The 25,220-nt window shown below is 38.1% G+C and overlaps 1 protein-coding gene across 1 annotated transcript; it reads left to right on the forward strand.

Annotated features, from left to right (window-relative positions):
- The first annotated feature begins 12,487 nt into the window (after positions 1 to 12,487).
- Positions 12,488 to 23,292, forward strand: ZNF518A (zinc finger protein 518A). Its single transcript, XM_045023019.1, has 3 exons — positions 12,488 to 12,575; positions 14,994 to 15,122; positions 17,629 to 23,292. The coding sequence occupies exon 3, from the start codon at positions 17,754 to 17,756 to the stop codon at positions 22,422 to 22,424; it is 4,671 nt and encodes a 1,556-aa protein (XP_044878954.1). The 5' UTR covers positions 12,488 to 12,575; positions 14,994 to 15,122; positions 17,629 to 17,753; the 3' UTR covers positions 22,425 to 23,292.
- Positions 23,293 to 25,220: the final 1,928 nt, after the last annotated feature.

Here is a 25,220-nt window from a genome sequence, read left to right on the forward strand (position 1 = left end):
CTGGGGGCAAAGCAAGTTTGATATAACGCGGTCTCACCTATAACACGGTGAGATTTTTTGTCTCCCGAGGACCGCGTTATATTGGGGTAGAGGTGTATTTGTAAAATCAAAACACATTATCATGGGTCAAATCCATCTTCACTCTTGCATAGATGTTCCACAAGGAGTGTTGAGAAATGGCAATAGAATTGTAGCTGAAGGCAAAAACAATTAGTTTTAAGATAATGTGGAGTCCGTCATATTTAATGACAATGTGGTGCCTCACCCAGTGGTCTGGGGTATCAACTCTTATATTTTCTTAGTATTATGTACATCTTTGTCATCCCCCAAATGCACATTCTGTTGTGTCAGAAGCTTGATATTTCCTGAACTATTTTTCTTCATGAATTTATTCTTTCAAGGGAATTGGCTGGCTATAGATAGATGAATCTTAACAAGGTTGCTGTCATCTGGCAATTAATTGTCTATATGTAAAAATCTCTTTGATATAAATCCAACAGTGCTGCCTGTGATTGTTACTATGTAATAGTTTTTACTGATCTCTTTTATGTGATTGGGTATTTCATATTTAAGAGGAAAATCAGCTGCAGAGTTTTTAGTTAAAAGAAGAAATCCATCAGTTCTCTCTTGCTCCATATTTTTCAAATGGAAAACTACGCTCAGTATCACTGAGTACGTGGCGGCGTATACTACCAGTTGATTTCACTTATAGGATTATTTTTCCCCACGCAAATGTACTTCACTAAAAAACAACAAACAAGCCAATAGCCTATTCAACTAAGTTTTTTTTTAAACAGGAACTGATACAATATGCATGTCTGGAATAGTGCATAGGAAGCCTCCTAGGGCACAGAATTAAAATAATAGCCTATATAGCTCAGATTAATTAAAGAGCTCGCAAAACAAAAATGTCATTATTCAGTCTGTTTGAAGTATGAAGTAAACACAGAGTAACTGATCTGCTGTCATTAGGCAGTGAATTCTAAAACCTAGGGGCACAATTAACAGCCAGCCTGGCACCTGATATCTCAGATGACTCTTTTGAAATAACTAGTAGGGGGACTATGAGTCTCATCAAGGGATTGGTAATGGGATATAGAGTTTTTTTCCCCTCTAGGTTCCTAGATCAAATTTAGCCCAGATTGATAATTGTAATCAACTGATGGCTATATGAAAAGAGTTTAATCTCAGTCTAGTTCCTTGGGGACAAAATGTCCCTATCATCACAAAAAACACCATCACAATTGATACTAGAGATGCCAAGCGGTGAATGGACATGGAAATGGCCATTGCCTTGGTGAGTGGTTACTCTAAATCAAGGACAAAGGTAAATTGCAGGATGGCATGGGGAAGCTCAAACTGTGCTGCTGCCTCTGCCAAACTTGTTCTGTGGAGAGGACTTAAATACTAAACCAAAGACACAAGGTGTGAGATGACAAAAAAGGGCGAGAAAGATCATATGACTGTGTCAGAGCAATAGACTATTAAATGCTCTTGTAGACTGAGAATATCACTTTAAAAATCCATTTGCAATCTTATTGGGAAGCAGTGCAATAAATAACAAATGGCTGAAATAAGAAGGCAAAGTTTTGTGTTGATTAATACCTTTGGTATGATGAACAATCTAGAGGTTTTTCAGGGCATGTTGTGGGAGACTTAACTAAAATTCAGTATGTGGTAATGTAACAAAAGTCTGGAGAAGCATAATGGTATGTGAGGGGAAAGAAAGTGTATTAGTCAATCTGCATTCTCCTGGTAGTGAAAATACATTTTCAATATTAGATTTAAGTGTCATTCAAAGGATGGTACAGGAACCAAGATTACAATGAGCAGTGACCAGAATATAGGTGATTGGTGTTAAAAGGGCGAAAATAGAAGACAGAGGAAACAAGTAGTGCCAAATTCTGCACACAGATATGCACAGCTAGTTCCCACTGAGGTCAACAGGAATTGTTCATTCAGTCCTGAAGGCAAAAATGTATCCATGATGTCCACTACCTACTGGATTTTCTATCCTTCTAACCAGAGTCATCTACTTGGTTTGCAAAGTTGTATGTGCGTATCTGAGGGTAAAATGTGGTCACGTATGTCAAATACTCACATGAATATCAGTCTTTGGGTCTGTATGCAGTGCTTAGAAATACTTTAAGTGCAGACAGTACTTTTCATTGAAGGATCTCAAAGTACTTTACAGCTATTAAAGTCTTACAACATCTCTGTGAGGTGTAAGTGCATTAGGTTATTCAGATGGGTAAACTGAAGCACAGAGAGGTTCAACAACTTGCCCAAAACTAGGCTGGGGTCTTCATTATTCAAATGAACACTTGGATGGCAATGACTTATGACAGTACTCAAAAGATGCCTATTCAGGTTGGTACAGCAGAGAGTTGTTATAGAGGGGTGAGCTAGAATGCAGCCATTAGCTAAACCAGAAACTGTCAGCAGGCTCAAATTATACATTCTGCAGTGATAAAAGCTGTGTGCAGTTTTGTAATTTCATCAGTTATGATTTAAAATAACCTGCTGATTTTAATTTTTCCTGTTTTTATGTCTGTAATTCTACACCATTAAATTTTAGTGGGGAGAATTAATGCCAGCCTTGCTAAAGAAAATAAGACCAGTACTCAGGATGTATTTTGAAATGTTGCATCAGGAAGACATTTGTCAATTGTGTGTGGTTTCTTGTTCTTTAGTCTACTAAGGGTAAAATTCTCCTCCTAGGGTTGTAGATTGTCTCATAGTTTAAGGATCGCTGTGCACAAGCAGACCCATGGAACTCATTTCAAACCTTCTCTGGTTGCCCCTGAAATCTGGGTTTTAAAGACTATTCTCATTATTATTTATAGCATTTGTAGGATACCCATCATTATAGGCAGATCTGTTGGGGGTGGAAAAGTTTGGAGACCAAGATTTGACCTGCAGATAGTCAGTGTTCAAATGATATACAGCTATCCATTTGGTCTTGGTTCTCCCTGGCTGCCACAAGCACATGGAATTGGTATGCACATCCTTCTGCTGAATATACTGTATAAAGAATATCATTGTTGGACAAACACATTGCGAAACACTCATTTGCATGAGCCAGGCATACATAGGACTCCACAAAGTTAGGCTTCTCAGCTGGCCCCATTGATATCAATGTGATTTTGGGCATTGACTTAAATGGGGCCAAGATTTCATCTTAGAAAATAGTTACAAATCCCCATTTGACACATAGAAGCATTTGAAGAAGTGACATTTCTGCCATAGATCTCATGGAGAATTTTGCTTGCTCAAGGGAGCATTTTTATTTCCAGAAGGAGACAGTCTGGGTGCTCTTTTATATATATGCATATCTATAAATAGAGAGAGAGAGAGAGAGAGAGAGAGAGAGAGTTTGTTATGTTATGTTATGTTATGTTTTATGTTGTAAATGGCTAATAGAAAATTCCATTGTTATTGTTGGGGTAGAAAGAGTTTCAACAATAATTTTATCTAAAAAGTTTAACCAGAGTATATGTATTTAAAAAGATGGCTCCAAAACATTCAAAGGTGATTTATGTAGAACATGGAATCTGTACCAAGTAGTCAGATTGTTAGATGGCTGGTTTCAATTGTTTTAAAATTACTTTTTTAAATAAAGAGTGTAACATTATAGGTATACAATGCAATGTAACTGCAGAATACAAAGAAAACACACATTTGTGTCATCATTCTACTCTATGTAGTCACCTTACAAGGTCATACCTTACAAGATGCTCACTGTCTTCCTCATAATAAACAGTCCTTTATTAAAACCTTTCAGTAGGGTCTGCTGAGTACTTATCCATTGATTTCACATTTCATTTTTTTTTCAGATAGCCTCAATTTATGCTAATAATTAAAACAAACTAAAAAGATGAGCCACTCATAGATCAGTTTCTTTATGAAGTACAGTGTACATTTTTAACTACTGCACTTTTGTGCATGAGCTGCAATTATTAGGAACACCCGATAAATAATTTCTCTAAGACAAACAGAGTCCAGGAGACCAAAATCGTGTACTGCAGAAACTCAGGTTATTCATAAAAGTAAAAAAACCTGCCTCTTGATGAATAAATTTTTTTTGATTGGCTGAAGTAGCCTGTTTGTTGACTGAGCCAATCAGAATGCACAATGATACAGTGAACAACTGTCACCGATATAAAAATAAACATCTTGCTTTGGCCTCATATTTATTTATGATAAATGCCTGAACAGTTAAAATAGCAGGAGAGCATAATCAAATGGCAATGCTGTTCTACCCCACTGATTTGTTATCTCTTAAATATCCCAGTATTAATGCCTACACCCAGGGATGTCTTTGTTAATATCAGGATGTCGTTGCATTCTCAGAGTGGTCTTGCCCGCATTGCTCATGCAATGAGACTGTAATAGAAAAGTGGTTGATATTTTAACTTTCTTTGTAGTTTTCATGGTGCCAGTCAGCATTAGAGCCATCTAAGCCAATTCCTTTAATGTTGCAGGAGTGTGGGTAATAGGTTTGAAGCACTACAGAAGACATCCGCAATATTGTCATAGTTTGTAGAAAGTAAGTTTGACTTAAAACTATGTTAGACTCAACACAAACTAGAGGTTCAACCAAGTCTAAGAACAGAAGTGGATCCAAAGAACATTTGTGACCCAGTCGTTTGGGCCTGATCTTGGAGATACTTACACATGGGAGTACCTTTTTACTCATGTGAGTGGTCCCTTTTACTTCTCCATGTCAATGATAATACTCACATCAGTAGTTATTTATATGTATATTTATAGATCAAGTTCTTTAAAAAATCTAAAATCCCCCACCATTTCAAATCTCAGTGTTGAATTTAGTCTCAGCTAATGTGATACCATAAATCAACTCCAGATAAACAGTGTCTATGAAGAAATACAACATGCCCCAAATTATCTAGGTTAGCTATGGGATGAAAGCACAGCAGAAGACGTGAAATAATGCTATCAGTTTTAGCCAGACATATTCACTTTATTAATTCAAGTACGGAGCACGCTATCAATAACACTAATGCATTTCTTCTAAAATTCCTCAAAAAGAAGCTATTTCAGAATTAGGCAAGTGTATGTCAGGCAGACCCACAGGCAGTGTCATTAACGGGGATAAGTGGCTTTCTTATGAAAATGTGGAGTCCTCCAACGTGATTTGTGTTGACCTCTTACTCCAAAATTGACCTTATAATTCAATGTTCTCTTTTCAGAGTTTCTGAGAAAATCCTTAAATTAAGGATTTAAGCATTGACTCTTAGCTGTGGGCCTCATTTTGCATTATCTGAAAACAGGGACAGTCTGGATCACAGATAATTTATTAATCTAATATCATAATATAATAAAATGTTTTATTTACATAGTACCTTTATTCTAAATCACTGTAAAAGGAATAAATGCTCCGCACCACATAAATGTAGCCACTTCTGCAGAAGAAGGTGTCAACCTGCCAGCCCGCAGAACATTGCAGAACACTGGAAGAAGGGAAATATTGGCCCAGGGGACTGGAACAAATTTTTTCTTATAAAAAATACTATGGGATCTTTCATGCCTACATAGAGCACTTTGGATTTTAATATCTCATCTGAAAGATCCCACACAGTAAAGTGGATCAAATTCAACTTATCTGCTAAAGAAGAATGAAGAACTGAGTTGGCTCTGCTTGGATTTAACCTGAGATCCCTAGGCATCTAGGCATTTTCAGTGTGATATTTAAATCTCTAGATCCTCCAGCTGTATTATGTGTTTTCACTCTTGGGTAGGAGAACACTAAGAGGCTCTGGTTCAGAAGCAGCATTTGCCAAACCCTAACCAAAACATTATGGTGTTGATACCACATTAGAACAATCACAGTGTGATGTTAACATCAATATACATGAGGAATATGTATTATTTCATTCAGCTGGATACACTCTGAATATTGGTTGGTGAAAAGGTTTTAGTGAGACATTGGACTCATCTGTAGTCCTTAAAATTCCTTGATCCCTTTCAGTTTAGTTTCAGATCTGGTCCCATTGGTTGATGATCTCCTAGTGATGGGCAGTGATCAAGTGTCTATTCTGATTCAATTAGTTTTTTAGTCAGCCTTTGAAGCCATTGTCTCTGAGGTGTTTTTGATACCTCTGCAGACCTGGAGGGAGTGGATGGTATCACCTGGTAAATCTCAGAGAGTACTTTTGGGTAATGACTCAAATATCTTAAGGACTTAGTCTAAGGTATGTCTACACAGCAAAGAAAAACCCATGGCTGGGCTGGCCAGCCAACTTGGGCTCGTGGGGCTTGGGCTGTAGGGCTGTTTCATTGCTGTGTAGACTTCCAGGCTCAGGCTGGAACCCAGGCTCTAGAACCCTTCCAGATCAGAGGGTACCAGAGCTTGGGCTCCAGCCAAGCCCAGAAGTCTACACAGCAATGAAATAGCCCTCCAGCCTGAGCCCTGAGAGCCCAAGTCATCTGGCACAGGCCAGCCACAGGCTTTTCTTTGCTGTGTAGATATACCCTTATATAATTATTTTTTGGTAAGAACAGTTATAAAATAATTACAACTTTTAAAATAGGAACTTTAGTATTAAATGTAACAAAATATATTTCTTTATACATACCGTACGTTCTTATATGAATCTTGACTTCACTGTAAAGTCACTGTTATTAGTATACTCCTGTGTAATATGTATCAGTTATGTTCCTGGTTTTTCTTTGCCATTATATTGAATCTCCAGCATATCTATCTATCTATCTATCTATCTATCTATCTATCTATCTATCTATGTAATCTCACCTTGATCGATCGGTCCTTCAGCCCTTGTATATATATAAAACTCAAATGTTAATATTTTGTAGAATCTGCATGGGAACATATTTGACAATGCAATTTATATTTTCATGCCCTCCTCCCAAAAAAGTACAAACATGAATGTGACATAGTACTATAGATGTGAACTGCACTCTGATATGCATAGATAATTCTTTCATTATGATTTTTCTGACAAGTATTCACACTGAGGAAGCAAACAAAACAATGTATATACATCCTGGGGTGTTGTTTGTTTTTTCTGTTTTCAAAGTACAGACAGTTTTCTGACCCAAAAAACAGCAGTTGCAATTCAAACATTGATAATCCCTGACCACTTATGAAAATTTAGCTCTTGTTAGAGCAGTTTGTTTAGCTTGTCATAGAGTCCTCATTTGTCTGTCTTCAGATTTACACAATGAATATTTTACCTTTGTTTCTTCTCCACTTTATATTCTGACATAGAATATCTCCTATTATTCTCTTGGGTTTTGTGAATATTATGCTATCTTTTATTAATAAAGACTAATGTCTCCTAGTCACAACTAATGAATTTGTTTTAGAGTTGTAGTGAACTATTTCTTGACCAGAACAACAATCTGATGGCGTGCATACAAAATGTTGGATACACCTCTGTTCATTAGTGGGCTAGTACCCACTTCACTTTTCACTTTTTACTTAGTTTTTCTAATTGTTTTATCTGGCTGTGACAGAGACACCCTTCAAACAACTCTCCAACCTCTCCAAGCTCATCATCATCATCAGAAGTGACCTCCCCACAGACCAGGACACACCAACTCAAAGTGGCATCAGACCCTGCCAGAACAACAGATGCAAAACCTACCGCTACTATAATCAACACCCCCCATAACACAACTTTCAAGATCTGTGAGTCCAACACAGGCCTATCACAACATGTGGTGTACCTCATCCAGTGGATTAAATGCCCCAATAAAAACTACATGGTGTGAAACCACACAATCATTCAGCTCTCAAATGAACTCACACAGAAAATACAAAAGATAAAAGACAAAAACATCACATCACCTATGGACGAACCCTTTTCACAAAGTGATCACTCTATATCTGAGTCCTCATCCTCAAAGGAAACCTGCACAACACTTTCAAAAGACAAGCCCAGGAGCTTACATTTATAATCTTGCTTCGCGCGAAAAATCATGGTCTTAATAAAGACACTGGATTTATGGTTTATTACAACAATCTCTAGCCCAGTAATCCCCCTTTTTGTCCCATGACTACAGGGGTGTTAATGGGCCACTTCACCTTGAGTGGTCTCTTAAAATATGTGGTAACTGCTTATGATAAATTATCTGTTTGATCTTAAGAACATAAGAACCGCCATACTGGGTCAGACCAAAAGTCTATGTAGCCCAGTATCCTGTCTTCCAACAGTGACCAATGCCAGGTGCCCCAGAGGGAATGAACACAGCAGGTAATCAAGTGATTCGTCCTCTGTTGCCCATTCCCAGCTTGTACTTAGCTATGACTCTCTGAATACATTTCCCAGACCTGAAGAAGAGCTCTGTGTAACTCGAAAGCTTGTCTCTCTCACCAACAGAAGCTGGTCCAATAAAAGATGGACTTTAGAGACACAGATGGCATTCTTTTATTACTGAGGGCTCTGCTCTGGTCCCACTCTGAAGCAGTCAATTAAGCAATGCACAGGAGCAACAGTATACCACAAAAGACTGCTACTATTAATGAAACAAAAAGTCAGTGAAAATTTAGGTTGAATAAGGACTGTAGTATTGAACTTTAAATATTTTGTAAACCATGTCTGAAAAAATGATATACAGTAGGAATCAGTAGGCTCTCCTTCACACCATAAGTCTACAAAATACTTCATATATTCTAATGGTTTGCAACTGTAAAGCACCATCCATCTGAGAATCTTAAAGCATTTCACAAGCTTTAATAATGTAAGGCTCATAACATGTATTTGAGATATGGAAGTACAGCATCACTATCACTGTTCTACAAATGAGGAAGCTGAAGTTCAATTTTTATGCCCTCCTAGATTTGGATTTGTGCATGAAAATTGAATAATGTGCAAATGCAAAACGAGTGCATATGTGTTTGTGTGTGCACATGTGTATACTGTATATACTCGTTCATAAGCCAAATATTTTTGGTAAAAAAGTGACGCATCAAAGAATGGGGGTCGGCTTATAAATGGGTCTACACCAAAATTTGATGATTTTCAACTCTATGGAATCATTGAATTGAATATCTAATACATTGTCATTTTGTTTACTGGAGCGTCTGCAGGCATGGAGCCCCTCAGCTCCCGCCACTTCCCGCAGCTCCCATTGGCTGGGAACGGCAAACTGCAGCCATAGGGAGCTGAGTGGCTCCATGCCTGAAGATGCTCCAAGTAAACAAAATGTCCTGACCCGCCAGTGGCTTACCCTGATGGCCGGGAGCCAAAGTTTGCCAACCCCTGAAATATAGGGTCGGCTTATGAAAGGGTCATACTGTTTTTGCTATTTTTACCTAACTATCTTGGGGGGTTGGCTTATAAACGAAAGGGCTAATGAACGAGTATATACGGTAAATACTACCCCTAAAAGTAAAGCCCTAGTCTTTCACAAATGGCGAATAGCAAACATAGATCTTCCAACATAAATGAAAGAAAATCTCCATTTTTGGATTCTAATCGATTGTGTATTTTGATGCATATTTTTGTGGAAATTCATGGTTGTAACATTTTAACTGCATAATGCTTATTTGAAGTTCCACATTTAGCGCAGGCGGAAAAACACATAAAAGTGAATAAGAACATGATGGCAGCAAAATATTCCAGAGATAAATGGACCTGCTTTTGGCATTACAGAACTATAGTTAATATAGCATATATGAAAGATTTTTCATCTGAGGGTTTGTAGAAATATGCATCTTTTGACGTGTTAAATTGGCACACCACAAACTTGACATGGCTTCCTCTCATTCTCATTTTAAAATCAGAAATGCAGGGGCAATATCTCAAGCTGTGATGACAATCTGAATGAGGGAAATATAAAAAAATTATGGAAATTTGTTATGGCTCCTTTTAACACATGAACCACACACAATATAATCCTTCATCTCCGAAGGGAGAAACTTTAAACATTGACTTAAATTCAATCCTCAGAGGAAGTCTTCCTCCTTTCAGTTAGTGAGACTTAATAACAGGTATGGAGAACTTAGGCCTGGTCTACACTTAAAAATTAGATTGACCTAGCTACATCGCTCAGGGCTGTGAAAAATCTTGCTTTCTCAGAAGGGTGGATTACCTACATCAGATGTTCTCAAACTGTGGTCCGTGGACCACCAGTGGTCCGTGAGCTCCATTCAGCTGGTCCGCAGATACTTCCCTCTAAGGTGCATGCCTGGGCAGTCGCACATGAGAGAACAAAGGGCCATCCACCTAATTAATGAAGCTGTGCAGGAGAAGATGCACATGTAAGTGAGGTATCAGAGGGGTAGTCGTGTTAGTCTGGATCTGTAAAAGCAGCAAAGAGTCTTGTGGCACCTTATAGATTGACAGACGTTTTGGAGCATGAGCTTTCGTGGGTGAATACCCACTTCGTCGGATGAAGTGACATGTGACATGACATGCATCCGACGAAGTGGGTATTCACCCACGAAAGCTCATGCTCCAAAACGTCTGTTAGTCTATAAGGTGCCACAAGACTCTTTGCTCCGTGTAAGTGAGGTGGTGGCCTTGGGGGGAATAGGAGATAGGTGGAAGGGGAAAGTGAGGTCAGAAGAGGGGGTGGGTGGAATTTAAGATGTGCAGGGCTGTGGTGGCTAGAGAAAGAGGCAACTTTCCCCAGCTTCAGGGCTGTGGCTCCCGGGGAGAGACGGCCCTCCTTCCCAGCCCTAGCTCAGGGGCTGCCACAGCAGGGGAGAGAGGGCACATCCATTGCATTAGAAAGGTAAGACTACTGATATTAAAATATGAGTTGTATGCTTTTATTTGAAGAACAAAAAAAGTTAATTATTATTAAGTTTTTTTTTATATAGTGCTTTTATCCAAAGCGCTTTACAATAATTACCTAACGATACAAATAACATTTGGAAAGATCATTAGCAATTTTCAAGTAGTCCACAAAAAAAAAGTTTGAGAACCACTGACTTACATAGATGGAAATACACCTTCCATCAATGTAGAAAGCGTCTACACTACAAAAGCAGTGCCACTGTACCGATTCTAGTGTAGTCATATTTTTAATTGAATTGCTCCCTTTGGGTCCAATTCTGTTCTCACCGAAGGCAACTGGAAACACCATCAGTCCTTTTCACTCCTTCCTCTTGCCTTTGCACCCTCTTTCGTGGCCTCCTCTGTTTGGAACAGCATCCCTTTTCCCATGCCCTTTCTTCCTTCAAATTTCACTTCTTCCGCTAATCTTTCCTATATTGATCTTGCCATTGATCACACCTCTTCACCTTCTTGCATTTGAATTTATTGTATTGTATGTGTCTGAGATTGCAAATTCTTCAGACAGGGATCTTGCCTTTTCATATGTCTTGTAAAGCACCACAAACACAACACTCTACTAACAATAATTGTTATGAAAATGGCAACTGTAGTTTAACCCTTATACATGGAACAGTCTCCCTTTTCTAGTGAAGTAAACAACTTCTTTCTGAAGAAACATTTCTTCCACAGAACTTTTCAGCTTTGGTTGCTACATTACCTTGAGTGTGTAAAAAAATCTTATCTATGCCAGGTATTTCTAATATGCTAAAACGTGTGAGCTGCATAGTCTGTATCTGCACGGACTCCTTGAAGCAGAAACCATATCTTCATCTATGTCTGCATGATGATGAGTACCCTGTCATTGTTCAATGAATCTGAATGAAATGGGGTGCATGTGTGTTTCTGTGAAGGTATTATAAACTTGCTAAATAAATAGCAATATTTGGTGAGAAAAATAAGAGATACAACTTTTTACTCCACTGAAGTACACTGGCCACAGAAAAGGTTCATTTTGGTGAATGGCAAACTGTTGCTAAAAACAGAATTGGTTGGCGTGTATTGTGGGGAGGGGAGGGAAGGTGACCTTAGTTTGGATAAGAGTGGTGGGTAGGTGAGGGGTTAGTGCGCATATAATCCATCAGGGTTAGGGCCCCATTTCAAAAGGTCAAGGTCTGAGGCTCTGAAGGGGTTGTGTGTGTCTGTGTGTAGAGTGAGGGGTATGTACTTGGCTGGCAGAGGAGGATGTGTGGGAGGTTGGTGCCCTGCAACTGGGGGTCATGTATTATGTTCCTGTGCCATACCCCCCCCCATCTCAGCCCCTCCAGTCATAGACAAGGATAATAGGGTGACCAGACATCCCAATATTAGGTGCTTTGTCTTATATATGCAACTATACCCCACTCCAAAAAGTGCCTTGATTTTTCACACTTGCTATCTGTCACCCTAAGAGGAGGAGGAGGAGGGAGAGTGTATGGGGCTGTCAATGCTGCTGCCTCATATATAGCAGGATCTCAGCCTTGCAGCAGCTGCAGTCAACACAGAGCTGCCAGCACAGGGGCACGGGGGGCATCCAGGGGCCTGCCACTCCCCCCAACTGGGGGCCTGGAGGGTCATCAGAACGCACTCCCCTCCTTGGGCCTCCTCGGCCTCCGTCCGTCTGTCCCAGGTGAAGCGCGTATCCCTCCGCCGCCACCCCCACCCGCCATTGCTGGGCTGGGCTGGGCTCAGCTCGGCAGCCCCACAGTCCCCGGATGGAAACTGTTATGGCCGCCAATTGTGGTTCGGAGGGCTATGGAGACGGGCAAGGTAAGTGGGCGCAGGGCACGGTCCTCAGCGGGCGGACGGGCCCTCGTGCGGCCCCGTGCACGGGAGGGGGGCTGCGGCAAGCAGGGGGCGACTCCCTGGCGGGGCAGGAAGCCGCCCTGCTGTAGGGCTGAGCCATCAAATAGTTCCGTGCGCCTCCCGCCATGAAAGTTTGTGGGATGGCTCCGGGTGGGGGGCGGGAGGCGAGGGGGGAGCAAGAGGGAAGGCGGCTGAGCCCCCTTCCGCGGGCACTAAGTGTCTCCCTTGGCCGCATGGCAGGGGTCCCATGGTCTGTGCCCGTGTATCCTGCCGCCTGGCTGAGGGGCCAGTAGAGTCCCCGCCTGGCAACTCTGCCATCTCCGTGGGCAGCAGCAGCAGCAGTTCAGTGTCCCCGGGAACCCCCCGCTCCCTGGGGCCCCGAAGCGGGGCAGCCAGGTGTGGGGGGCTGCCCAGCACTGCCTAGCCCGATGGGGATCAGGCTGGGGAGAGGTGACTGGCTGCGGGGGGAGACCACTCACTGCCCATTCGGTGCCCTGTGTCTCACCAGAGCCTGGGTTGCCTGAAAAGCTTGAGTAAGTCTACAAGGAGGGATTCTCGTCTCAGTGCCTCAGAAAAGGGGTCCCCCCCCCAGCTCCACTTTTGCTTAGAGTGTCTTGTTGTAATGCCTGGTAATAGTTTAAAATGTACCACTTCAGAAGTGTTCATAAAGGTAGCTAAACACACCTCTTTACACCTTAGGGTTTGTATTTCAGCCCTGTTTGTCTACCATAGATGTGTATGCACTCACACACGTTACATTTTTTTCCCTGAGAGCTTATACCCTAGACTAGAAAACTGTTCACAATGGTTTTATGTCTTACCATGAGTAGAGTAGTCAGCTGGTAGCCTTTAGAAAGAGCTACTTAATTGTGGTGCTTAGAGTGTCTAAAATGTATACACTGTGCTGTGCTAATAATATATTTAATGAAGCTTTTTATAGACTGTTAGAAATGTAGCTCAAGAAAGTAATTGTAGGTATATTTATGATGATTGCATAGCACTGTATTTCTAACATAAGATGCTTTTATAAACAATAAACCTTTCTCAGTTAATGTCCATCGTAATTTAGTCTCAGATTTGTGTTCAAATTTAACAAGTTTCACTTTGTTTTCATAAAATAAAGATATGAGAGCTCAAATATACTTTAACATCAGACCCTATTTCTGTAAGCCCTTAAACAAGTGCATATTCCTGTTGAAGTCAAAGATCTGCTTAAATAAGTGAAAGTTTGCAGGTTTGACCAAAAATGTGAAAGTTATTTTTAAACTAGAAATTTTAAGATAGTGGAAACAAAATTTATGCAAGACTTTGACAATATTAATTGGCTGTAACCTTATTTCAAATTTAATTTTTTTTCCTTACTATTTGATGAAAATGTATTATAGTTGACATGGAGTTAAATTTGTGTACAAAGGACTAATGTTGGTTTTTTTTATGTTAAAAATAAGAATACTTGATTATCATCAGATTAAACTGGGTCATTTCTTCTTTGTAGTCAATGGCTTGCTTTTGTTTTCACCTACATCTTGTTTTAACAACATATTGGCAAACTGGAAGTTCTTCAAAACAAGATTGGGGCCTAGAAAAATCTAGAAACTGCTTACTTATCTGAGTAAAGTTAAGCATATGCATAATGTTTTCAAGATTGAATCCTTACTCATGATATCAAATATAAGAAATGTAAATCCAGTTTTATTTTCAAATGGTGGTGGGTAGACTAGTTCCCTTTCCCTTCATGTCCCCCCTTTTCTTTTTAAAAAGCATTTTTTCAAAATCCTCTGGAAATAGTTGTATGGCTTCGCCAAAGTTAAACTTTATGGTGGTGTTGGTGCAGATTCAGAAATCAATGGACTGAGCCCTGGTCTACACTACAAACTTACGTTGGTGTACTAGCGCAGTTATACTGACTGAACTCCTGATGTAGAGAGCACTATGTTGATGGGAGGTCTTCTTCCTTCTTGGGAAGGTGGAAGCTCTCCTGTTGGCCTAGGTAGCATCTTCACAAAGTGCTGCAGCTGCATCGTTGTAAATGTATACAAGCCCTGTGGTGCCAAGTAGTGTTCTTTCTATGGTTTGTTGACAACTATCATGTCTGGCTACTTGGGTACTTCTAAGGTGCCTATAACTTTGGTAACCAAGAAATCGATGGCAATCAAAAAACAAAAATGTACTCTCCCAACTATGTTAATTCCACTCATAGATTTATAGGTCATATCACAAATTACTCCATTCTTCTTGACAGAACCATATTTGTCATACAAGAGTTTGTCCCATCCTTCATTTGGCTAAAAACACACAAAATGTCAGATTGTGAAGAATTTATGCTTGTTTTTGAAATTCTTATGTTTACAGCTTTTTAAATCTCTATCCTTTTATTTCCAGATTCTTCTCTTAAGTATTTCTCCTGACTGTGGCCTTTTCTGATCGTTGTATTTTTATGCCTTTCATTCTTGTGGAAGAAAAATGTTGAAAAGGCAAATGAAGAATTGAAATCTAATCTTTCCCTACTGAGTAAGTTCAATGTATGGCTAGCTAAAAGACAAAAATTTCACTGGGCTTCTATTTTGTAAGTTTACTAGTTAAGAATTTTGTTTGTTGTGTGGGGAGCTACACTTAGAAAAAATTTCCTATGATACAGTGAGGCAGTTTTATATTAGCCTATGAATGTTAAACTAATTAACCACACAAGTTACAAGTTAAGTAGAATTTAACTTGGTTGGATATATCTGGCAAACACTTTGCCAAGAGCATCTGTGTTTTATCCAGATAATGAAAGGTTGCCCAACTCAGGACCACACTGGTGCCATAATAGGAACCTGAAGTTCACCTTTGCATAAAATACAGCAGACTGCCTTCATTTTTAATGCAAAATGCAGTCTGTAGTTATTACTGGTCTCAGTGTTCAGTATAATGCTCCATCATCATCTGAGCAGCTGGCTACTAGCATCAGGATGGAGCATGGCATGCTGGGACATATAATTTGAATGGGTTGCATCTTGTCTATTAATAATATCCAGCTACAGTGAAGAATTCTGAGCCATACTTTGTCACCCATGCTTTATTTGGGAGCTAGATTATTTTCTCTACTTATATAGCAGTACATCAGTGGATCTTAGTGTTGACAAGAGGAAACATTAGTATATTTTTATTTTAGTGACAATGAAGTGTGCCTCTGTGATGGCACAAAATAGAGTAATATCGATGGACTAATCTCACACTTGTGAGTATGAACAGGAAATGTACAGTAGCCTATCTAAAAATAAAATTCCTCTTTTCTGTATGCCAGGTCATTGGTCTTCGTTACCAAAGACTTCTAAGTGTGTGTGTTGGGTATTTTTATTGGTTTTAAGAACACCAAATGTGTAATTTTAAAATTCTGTGATTCACTTAACTGAGGAACACTGTTAGTTGAATTTTAATTGTCTAAAATATTGCTATTACTATACTATAATAATAACATATAATATATTACTATTGAAAAGATGTATAAAATACTGGAAAATGTTTTGCTCTTTATTATTTGGAAGACTTGTTTAGGAATCCTAATAATATTTTTTAAAGGTGTGCAATAAAGAATATGTGTGTAAATGTTTTTTTGCCTTTCTTGCTCCTCATGTGTAAATAGAGCCTTGGAATTTTTTTCAGCTTCTATCTTGCTGCTTGATTTTAATGTGTTTAATATTGGGTCTTCTCTTGCTAGAGGACTATGATAAAATATTTGGAGAACCTCAGTTGCGCTGTTGTCAGAGCTTGTTACCTATGCTATAGCTTTTGCATACCCCTAACCAAGAGGGGATGAAAAAACTCATTCTTACAGTTTGATGTTAACCAATAAAATGATCTATGATTCAGTATCCTCATCACCTTGTGTAGATATGCATGTGTGTGTGTGGAGGCTGCTGCTCATGTTACAGTATCTTGTGATTCTACTACTCAAGCAACATCTCCAAAAATTTTGCTAAAGCACTCCAGAAAAGAGGGATGTGAAGATATCATTTTTTCTAACGTTTAAAAAAAAAAAACAAAAAAAAAACCCAAACCCTAAGCAGGAAAGAGAATTTTATAGATTTTGAAGAAGCAGGGAAGGGCAACCCCCATTTTTGTTTTGTTTTTGTTTTGCAGTTTACCTTTAAGGAGTGAAAATGATTTTCTGTGACAGTCTATTGGACCTGATACTATGTTGCCATGTGGGAACCTTGTTTCCAAACATGGACTTGAGCTTCCAGACCTTATGCCAGTGAAGCCTCTTGTGCTGCTTTGTATTGATACAGATTTTTTGTCCACATCATTTGTAAAGTAAAACTTAAATCTGGCTATTCCCCAAGATTAGATGATACTGGTTTCTGTTACACAACGTTTAGCTACTAGTATGAGTAGTGAAAACTTAGCAAAAATAGGGGCATTTTCATATTTTAATGAAGTCAAATTTCACTGCATACTTTAGAAATTCATTCATAATACAGTAGATGCCATTTCATGACCCATGTCATAGTAAAGTTAATTATTTTTATATGGATTGAATCCAAGGTTTATCTGTTCCTGAGTAAATAATAAAATCTGACTTAATAAAAAAGGCACTCAGAAGTTCTGATGCTTACACAATATGAACATGTATTGAAGACTTCTGTTTACAAAAAGCTATGTTGTGAGGAAAACAAAAAACATAAAGGTGTAGCTATGAACTGTTAAAGTGTATTTTTCTCTTTTGTCAATAGGTATAGCACATACAATTTAAAAAATATTTTTATATATTTAAAAATATAATGCCCAAATGATCCAAAAAAGTTTCATAAAAATAAAGTTAATGTAATTGTTGGAGGGAGACATTTTGGTTTTTTTGGATTGGTGCTGTTTCTCCTGGGTGCCACATTAATACAAATATATAAAAGTAATAAACAGTTAAAATATATTTAAAATGCTGGCTCATAAACTATACTTTAAATAATTTCGTAAGGAGTATGTTACAATTGAATCAGCTTTTAAAAAGTAGCATTCACTGTGCTATTTTTAATTTCAGGAAAATTAAAATGGAGAAAGTCCTGGAACTCTGAAGATATTTCTGCATAATAGGCTTGTCTGCTGCAAAAATTACAAAAACTCACAAGATCTCCCTAAAACAAAATAAAGAATATTTTTAAAACCATGCCATCTGAAAAGGAACAAACTTTTTGTGATAAAAAGCCGACCACTTTATTACAAGATAATGCTGCAAAGAAACTTTGTGTTTGTATTCCAGATAATGCTGTGGAAAAAGCATTTGTGAATGATACTAGAAGTGTAATGCCTCCACCACTGATTTTAGATGTCAGTCTTTCTTATGGACTGAAAAATGTGAAAATTGATTTGCCCAAAGTGAACATTCCAAATGAAGTGGTATTGAAAAATGAAGTTGATAGATTCAGAAAATTATTTCAATGTAAACAGCAAACTGCAAGAAAATCTTTAAGTCATGAGAAAGTAAATGGAAGTCATCTAAATTGTTCAGAGAGCTACAATTTGCAAAGTAAACCAGAAGTGCAGTTTGAAGAAGAGAGTTTGAAAACTTCAGCAAAGATACTGAATTTCACCTGTACAAAATGTAGAGACAAAATTAGATATAGCCCAAATGATCTACAGAAACACTTTCAACTGTTACACTATGGAGAGTTGCCTTCATATCCTTGTGAAATGTGCAATTTTTCAGCCAATGACTTCCAGTTGTTTAAACAACATCGCCGCATCCATCGCAGCACTTTAGTAAAATGTGAGATTTGTAATGATGAGCATATATATACCCTGTTGGACTTGACAAAACACTTCACATCAAAGCATTGTATAAATGGTCATTTTCAATGTGAAAAGTGTGGGTTTTCTACCCGAGATGTGGGCACATTTGTTCAGCACATTCATAGACATAACGAAATACAGTATAAATGTGGTAAATGCCATCATGTCAGCTTTACAAAAGGGGAGTTTCAGGAGCATCTTCTTGTTCACACTGGTGCATTTCCTTTCAGTTGTCAGTATTGCAACTATAGTGCACCACGGAAGGACTACCTTTTAAAGCATGTAATAGCTTTGCATAGAGATCACTTATATGCAAAAGATAAACTGGAGAAGGATAAATGTGAAAAAAGAATAGTAAAGACTCCAGCAGGGCTCAAGCTTATTTTGAGAAGGTACAAAACAGGGGCATCGAGGAAAGCACTTTGGAGACGGAAAAGAATTAACAATGGAAATGACAAAACTGAAGAGCAAAATGCACAAGTGCTTAGGAATTTGAATAAAATTCAACCCAAATCTGAAGAGCTAAACCAGTCTGTAAAGGAGCTGCATATGAATGAAGAAAAAGATCAAATTATACATAATGAAAAGCATAATCTCCAAGGTGGAACAGTGTTGCCTACTACCATGCAATACAATAAAGCAGAAGATGGGTCAAGTTTTGGTTTGGGATTATTGAAAAATGCTGTTCATGGACCTACAGTTCTGATGGTGAAAAATAATAAAATATCTGTTCCGGCAAACTACAGTGCTAAATTTATGGGATTTAAGATGGTGGATGGAAAACAGCATATTGTAATAAAATTGTTGCCTACAAATAAACAGAATGTGTATTTATCGGGACAAAAATCTGATGGTGTTAAAGATGCCTCAGCTGATTCTTTGCTACAAACTGCTGATACTTTTGGCTTATCTTCCAGTGCTACATCACATGTAACTAATCAGCAAACTCTGAAGAATAATTCTCTTCACTCTTTAACCTCCACTCCATTTTCATTTTCTACTCCTTGTTCAGGAAAAACAAAAGCAGAAAAACAAAATAATGCTTTATCACATGGTAAGACTATTTCTCAGACTGTAGAATCTCCCACTGTAGTTATAGGAAAGAATGCAACTCATTTGTCGATGAAGCCTGGATCAACTGCACCTCCATGTGACTTGGTGACAAAGGTTGGAACTAGGGGTAATGTTCTCTCATGGGAAAGTTGTATTGCTCACAGTCGTCCTCAGGTATTATCTCCCACCGTTACAAATACACTTCATTATGACCCCATGAAAATGCCCTTCCCTACTGAATTTAAAATACAAAATGGTGGAGTGAGCAATAACGGTGGACCTAATCATCTCTACTATCCTTCAGTTGATTCATCTAGCCAGGGACTACTGCCTTTTCATAATTACTCTAAAATAGACTCTTCAGATAATCCATGTAGCATTTGGATGCCAACAGATGACAAACCTAAAGACTTTATGTCCAGCAAAATGTTTCTTCTTCAAAACAGCTTGAGAAGTGACTCTACAGCCTCATTTTCACAGTCAGTGAGAGGTTTAAATCCCGAAAAATGTGTATCATCCCAGTTAAATATTAATTCAGCTTATGGACATGTAAACACTAAGAATAATTCTGTCTCTTCAAGAAACCAATCAAAATGTGTTATTGACAGACAGTGTTTTATGGAAAAATGGCATGGTGGTAGCAAACAGTATTTGGACACTAATATAAACCAAGTGTTTGAAAATGTAGCTGAGAAATCTAAAGCAGAAAATATTTCAGATTGTGCTAATTCATCCCTTATGCCTAAAATCACATCAGTTTTTTCATTACATAGTAAACAGGCATCCAATTATTTGTCACCTGAAGTAAACCAATTACTTCAAGATGTGCTAAAAGTAAAATCAACTACTCAGCAAGAATCTCACAATAAGTTAAATACATGCGTAAAACTTCATTGTGATCAGTCATTTTCATGTCGTCAGACAGACAGTAAAACTTTTACACGCTTAAAAGACTCCACTGCATGTGGTTTAGCCAGTCCTTCTAATGTAGGTGTTCATATGTCGAAGAGAGAGTTGAACATGAAATGTAGCACAATAAATGAAGGTATATGTTTTGGGAAAGAAAGACAGGCACCAATGACATCACTTGATGCAGAAGAAATGGATAAGTTATCTAGAACTGCGGGTGTTGGTACATTGCTTAAAACTCATACAGATGCAATCATAACACAGCAGTTGGTAAAAGATAGGATGCGATCTACAACCCAGAATCCTAGCGGCTTCTCACCAGTTCTTCCAGAACAGAAGAAAACACTTTTAGTTCAGACACCTCCACCAGGGTTTCTTGTACCTTTGCATCTTGCTAACCAACCAAGCTTACAAGTTGTTTCAGGAAAACCTCTCCCATCAGCAAGTTCATCAGAGGTTCATTTGACTAAAAGCATACCTGCATCCTTCCTTTTAAATAAAAGACCTGGAATGATATTGACATTTAGTAGTGGGACACTTGGCACAGTTGCAAATGTCACTGGTGATAGCTCTCAGATTTTAGGGAGAGTTGCATCTAAAGAGTATGGTAAAATAACAGTACCAACTTCAAAGACCGAGTTGAAAAATGACAGTGTTAAAAGTGTAAATAATTCCTCTGGTGTTAGCACTGTGTCTGATGGGGCAGTAAGTGATTTGTCAAATAGCGTGCCATTCAAAGCGCCTCTTGTAATTACAAATTCAGTTGATTCTTCTGTGAAAGGAATTTCTTCTGAAAAAATGTTACCAGAACATCACGGCACTGTGTTTGGTTCCTTGGAGTCAGTAAAACAACAGGAGATTCCACAGAAGCAGCCTGTTTATGCGCTTTTGCCTGATGGACGACAGGCAGTTTTTCTGAAATGTATGACTCCAAACAAGCCTGTGGTACAGAAACATAATGTTCAAGAAAATGCTTATAATCAAAATTGTCAACCAAAGAAAACTGGAGCCATGCAACAAAAGCTTTTGCTGAAAATTAAGACCTCTACTTCTGATGCAACTACTGATCTAAAACAATCAGTTAGCAACTCAGTGCCCTCACTACAATTGGATAAAATGCAGTCCTTTAAAAGTCCTGCAATAGGGCAGAAACAGACTATTCTTACTTCTAGTGATGCCTTATTCTTACCAGGTAGATTGATGCCAGCAAATCCCTCTTTGGCAAGCTCTAATTGTGTACTTCCTGTAGAACCTATATGTTCCACCAAGCCTCCAGGGGCATGGTCACAAAAGTGTTCAATTAATTCTACACAAGCAGTAATTGCTAACAAAGGGAATAGTTATGGTAGCCAAAGGTCCACGTGGAACACCAGAAACAAACTTTCAAAAGTCAAACCTTGCTTAAAACAAACTGGTCATAAAAGTTCTGAAGCTGTGGTTTCACAAAGAAACAAGAATTCCAAACGAAAAACTAAGGATGATTTCCAAGAACCCCCTAGAAAGAAAATAATGTTGCACAGGAAGTGCAAAGAAAAGAATCAGACTGAAGTTGTTAGCAAATCAAGTGGCCCTTACAGACCAAGGGCATCAAAGGAAACTGTGAGGACTTTGAAACTACTTCCTTTTAATTCTAAACAACTTGTAAAATGTCCTCGGAGAAATCAGCCAGTTGTAGTTCTGAACCATCCTGATGCAGATGTTCCAGAAGTTGTAAATGTAATGAAAACTATTACTAAATTTAAAGGACATGTTCTTAAGGTCTCATTGTCAAAAAGAACTATTGATGCTCTTCTGGAACCGGCATACTGCAATACTTTGGACATTGCTACTGAGGATCTCTCTCGAAGGAGGCACAGGATGATAAAACCTGTTAGTCCTGTAAAAGAAAGATTTGTGTTAAAATTAACACTGAAAAAGACAAGCAAAAACAATTATCAGATTGTGAAAACTACCTCTGATAATACCCTGAAAGCTAACTTTAGTTGCTGGTTTTGTGGTAGGGTATTTGACAATCAAGATAATTGGGTAGGGCATGGACAGAGACATTTGATGGAAGCTACCCGAGACTGGAATTCATTAGTATAATCTTGATTAGCGAAGAAAGCAAAAATAAATACCTTACAGTACTCGTTTTAAAAAGAACCAAGTTGAATTATGATACACAGGTTATTTAGGTATGGTATATAAATACAAAACAATTTTAAAATAATGCAAAATGATAGCATCAAATGTTGAGATACAACAAAGAACTTTGTGGGTTAGATGTTGTATAACTAATTGCAATTACAGTACCATAAAACTGCATATATTTTTCATTACTATCATGTCCTATATTTTTATTATTCTATAGAATGAGTTCCCAGGATTTTTGTTCTGTACATATTTAAAAACCTAAACATGTAAATATTTTTGTACTGCTCAGTTACTTGCTATAAATCTTGCACAGAATTTTTTTCCCTTTTCGGTTCTGTGCATGCACTACTAAAACTGATTTAAAGGTTTTTCAACTACACACAGCTATTACCCATGGTTTTTTTGTTGTTTTCAATTTGAATTGTTTTTGATTTTGCTTTTTCAGGGATTGAACACTATTGTTAGCAAGTGCCTAAAAGATGTGAAACAGTTTACATTATGTCAACTGTATAACCATAGGTCCAAATAGGACCATTTCCCCAATAGTTTCATTTAAACAAAGCCATATGTGAATGCTTTAAGCTGTATTGCTATGCACATGACACTTGTACTATTTCTGTGCAGTTTGTCTACTTTCTTAGTGAAGTATTTTTCATATAAATTAATAAAACATGTTACAATTGTGGCTAATACATTGAGCCTGAGAATGGAATCAGTTGGAAAGATACAGTATATATTCATAATGTATATGGTGTTTAAGAATGGTGAACATTCCTAATCTGTATTGATTCTTATCAATATTAAATTTGCTATAACTGTGTTTACAGAATGATTGTGAGAGTTTATAGAAATGTATGTTTTCTAGCCCCAGTATGTACTACCCCCATCACAAATCCCAGGTAAATGGCAGCATGTAGTTGCACTGTCCTAGGACCAGAAATTGGATTATACTTTGCTCCAGGAAAACAATCAGTTCCTATAGCTAGTGCAGATTACTCTCCCTTTCTGCTTCCTCAACTGCACTGTCTGGTATTTGGGGAGGCCTAAACTTTGCCCACTCCCCACCCATCTCTACGGGGAGTAACAGCCTTGCAGAGGCTGCTCTACCTCCTGTTGCCGCTGGTAAATAGGAATGGCTCATGCAAGGGAATAAAAGAGTTTATGCTCCCTTACTTTCCTATGTGGACACACAGCCAGGATCACAATCTGACCCACAGAGATTCCTACATTTAGGGCTGTATCCTGCAGTCCTTAGGGAGTCACTGGGAGTCTTGCATAAGGACTGCAGGATTGTACTCTAAATATCTGACTCACTTTTGAAATGTTGCTGGAAATCTTAAATGGATGAAATTCAGCCCTGTGCTCTCAGCAAAGGTTCTGCACATTTAAAACATTGTGAGGTCTTAAATTGAACATAGGTTCCCTGGACTGGTTCTCTGTAGAAGGGTGAATGTCACTCTGACATGAATATGGAGCCTGAACCCGTGTCCGGTGAACATAGTGGTAAACCTCTCAGTGATGCTAATGGGAACAAAATTAGACTAATGATTAAACTTCTATTTCATAAGGTGTAATAAGTGTTAGTATGTTTTCTGTTTTAAAATGTCTCAAATTGTTTTAATGTTTAAATAGGGATTGGTACTTTATATCAGGAAAAGTATGTGCTTTCAACATTTAAACACTTAGAAATTTCCTCTTAAACTCTCCCTGCAAAAAAGTTTATCATCGACAGATTGTTAGATGCAAATAGTTTTATAACTGTCTTAACTTATATTTTCTTTGGCCAAGATTTTTCAAAAATGGGTGCCTAAAGTTAAGCTCCAAACTTATATTTAGGTCCCAAAATAAACATCCCTTTTTGTTTGTTTTTTGTTTTTCCTCCAAAAAGTGCTGAGCACACAGTGGCTCCTAGTGACTACTAAAACTTTTGTTCGTTGTGACTTTTTGGCTTGTTTGTTTTGGTGTACAGTGCAGGTGTTTTTTTACGCATGAATAATGCCGACACCTAAATTGGTGGGGGAGAGTGGAAGTATGAAAAAATGCATTGGTATGTGTTTTGAAGGTGCTTAAGAGTGTGTGTTGCTTTGTTATGTAGAAGCAAAGCAGCAGTCTTTACTGGAAATGAAAATAAGCAATTTGGTGGTAGAAAACTGTGTAATTAATGACTTGCGTCATTCATGAGGTGTTTTTACTTCAGCTCTGTAATAAATGGGTATATAAGTGGATTTAGATTGAAACATATATATTTGCATTCACATATGGAGCAGCATTTCAGATCAAATATTTCATTAAGTGTGAAATATTTTCCTTTCATGATTAAATTTAAGCCTCATAATTAATTTGTCACACAATTTGTTAATTTTGCAAAGCTTTTAATATAGTGGGGAGAAAAGAAATATTCTGAGGCTCTTGCCTGGCTTTTTAACACTAATTTATGAAGAATCTACTACTTGGGCTACTTCTGTGTGGCTTGTGCTGCAGTGCAGCTAAGTGAGAGCATACATGATAATGGTGATTTTAGCCCCCTGGCTGCAGCAAAGCAACTCTTAAGCAGACTGAGTGGGTATATGGATCTTTGTTGTAAATCTAAAATTCTGTTGCTTTTGAAATTCATTCCTGTAATATTGACATTAAATTTTGATCCTTTATAAAACTCAATATGATTTATCAATTTTATATCTCTAACTACTAATTGAGCCAGTTACAAAAGACTCTTGAGGATTTAATTGTACCTTCACACATTCTGCT

This window comes from Mauremys mutica, chromosome 7, assembly GCF_020497125.1.
Source record: "Mauremys mutica isolate MM-2020 ecotype Southern chromosome 7, ASM2049712v1, whole genome shotgun sequence".
Lineage (NCBI taxonomy): Eukaryota > Metazoa > Chordata > Testudines > Geoemydidae > Mauremys > Mauremys mutica.

Bases quoted from the DNA above. Each gene is read 5' to 3' on its own strand.
- ZNF518A (XM_045023019.1), top strand. From the start codon at position 17,754: ATGCCATCTGAAAAGGAACAAACTTTTTGTGATAAAAAGCCGACCACT.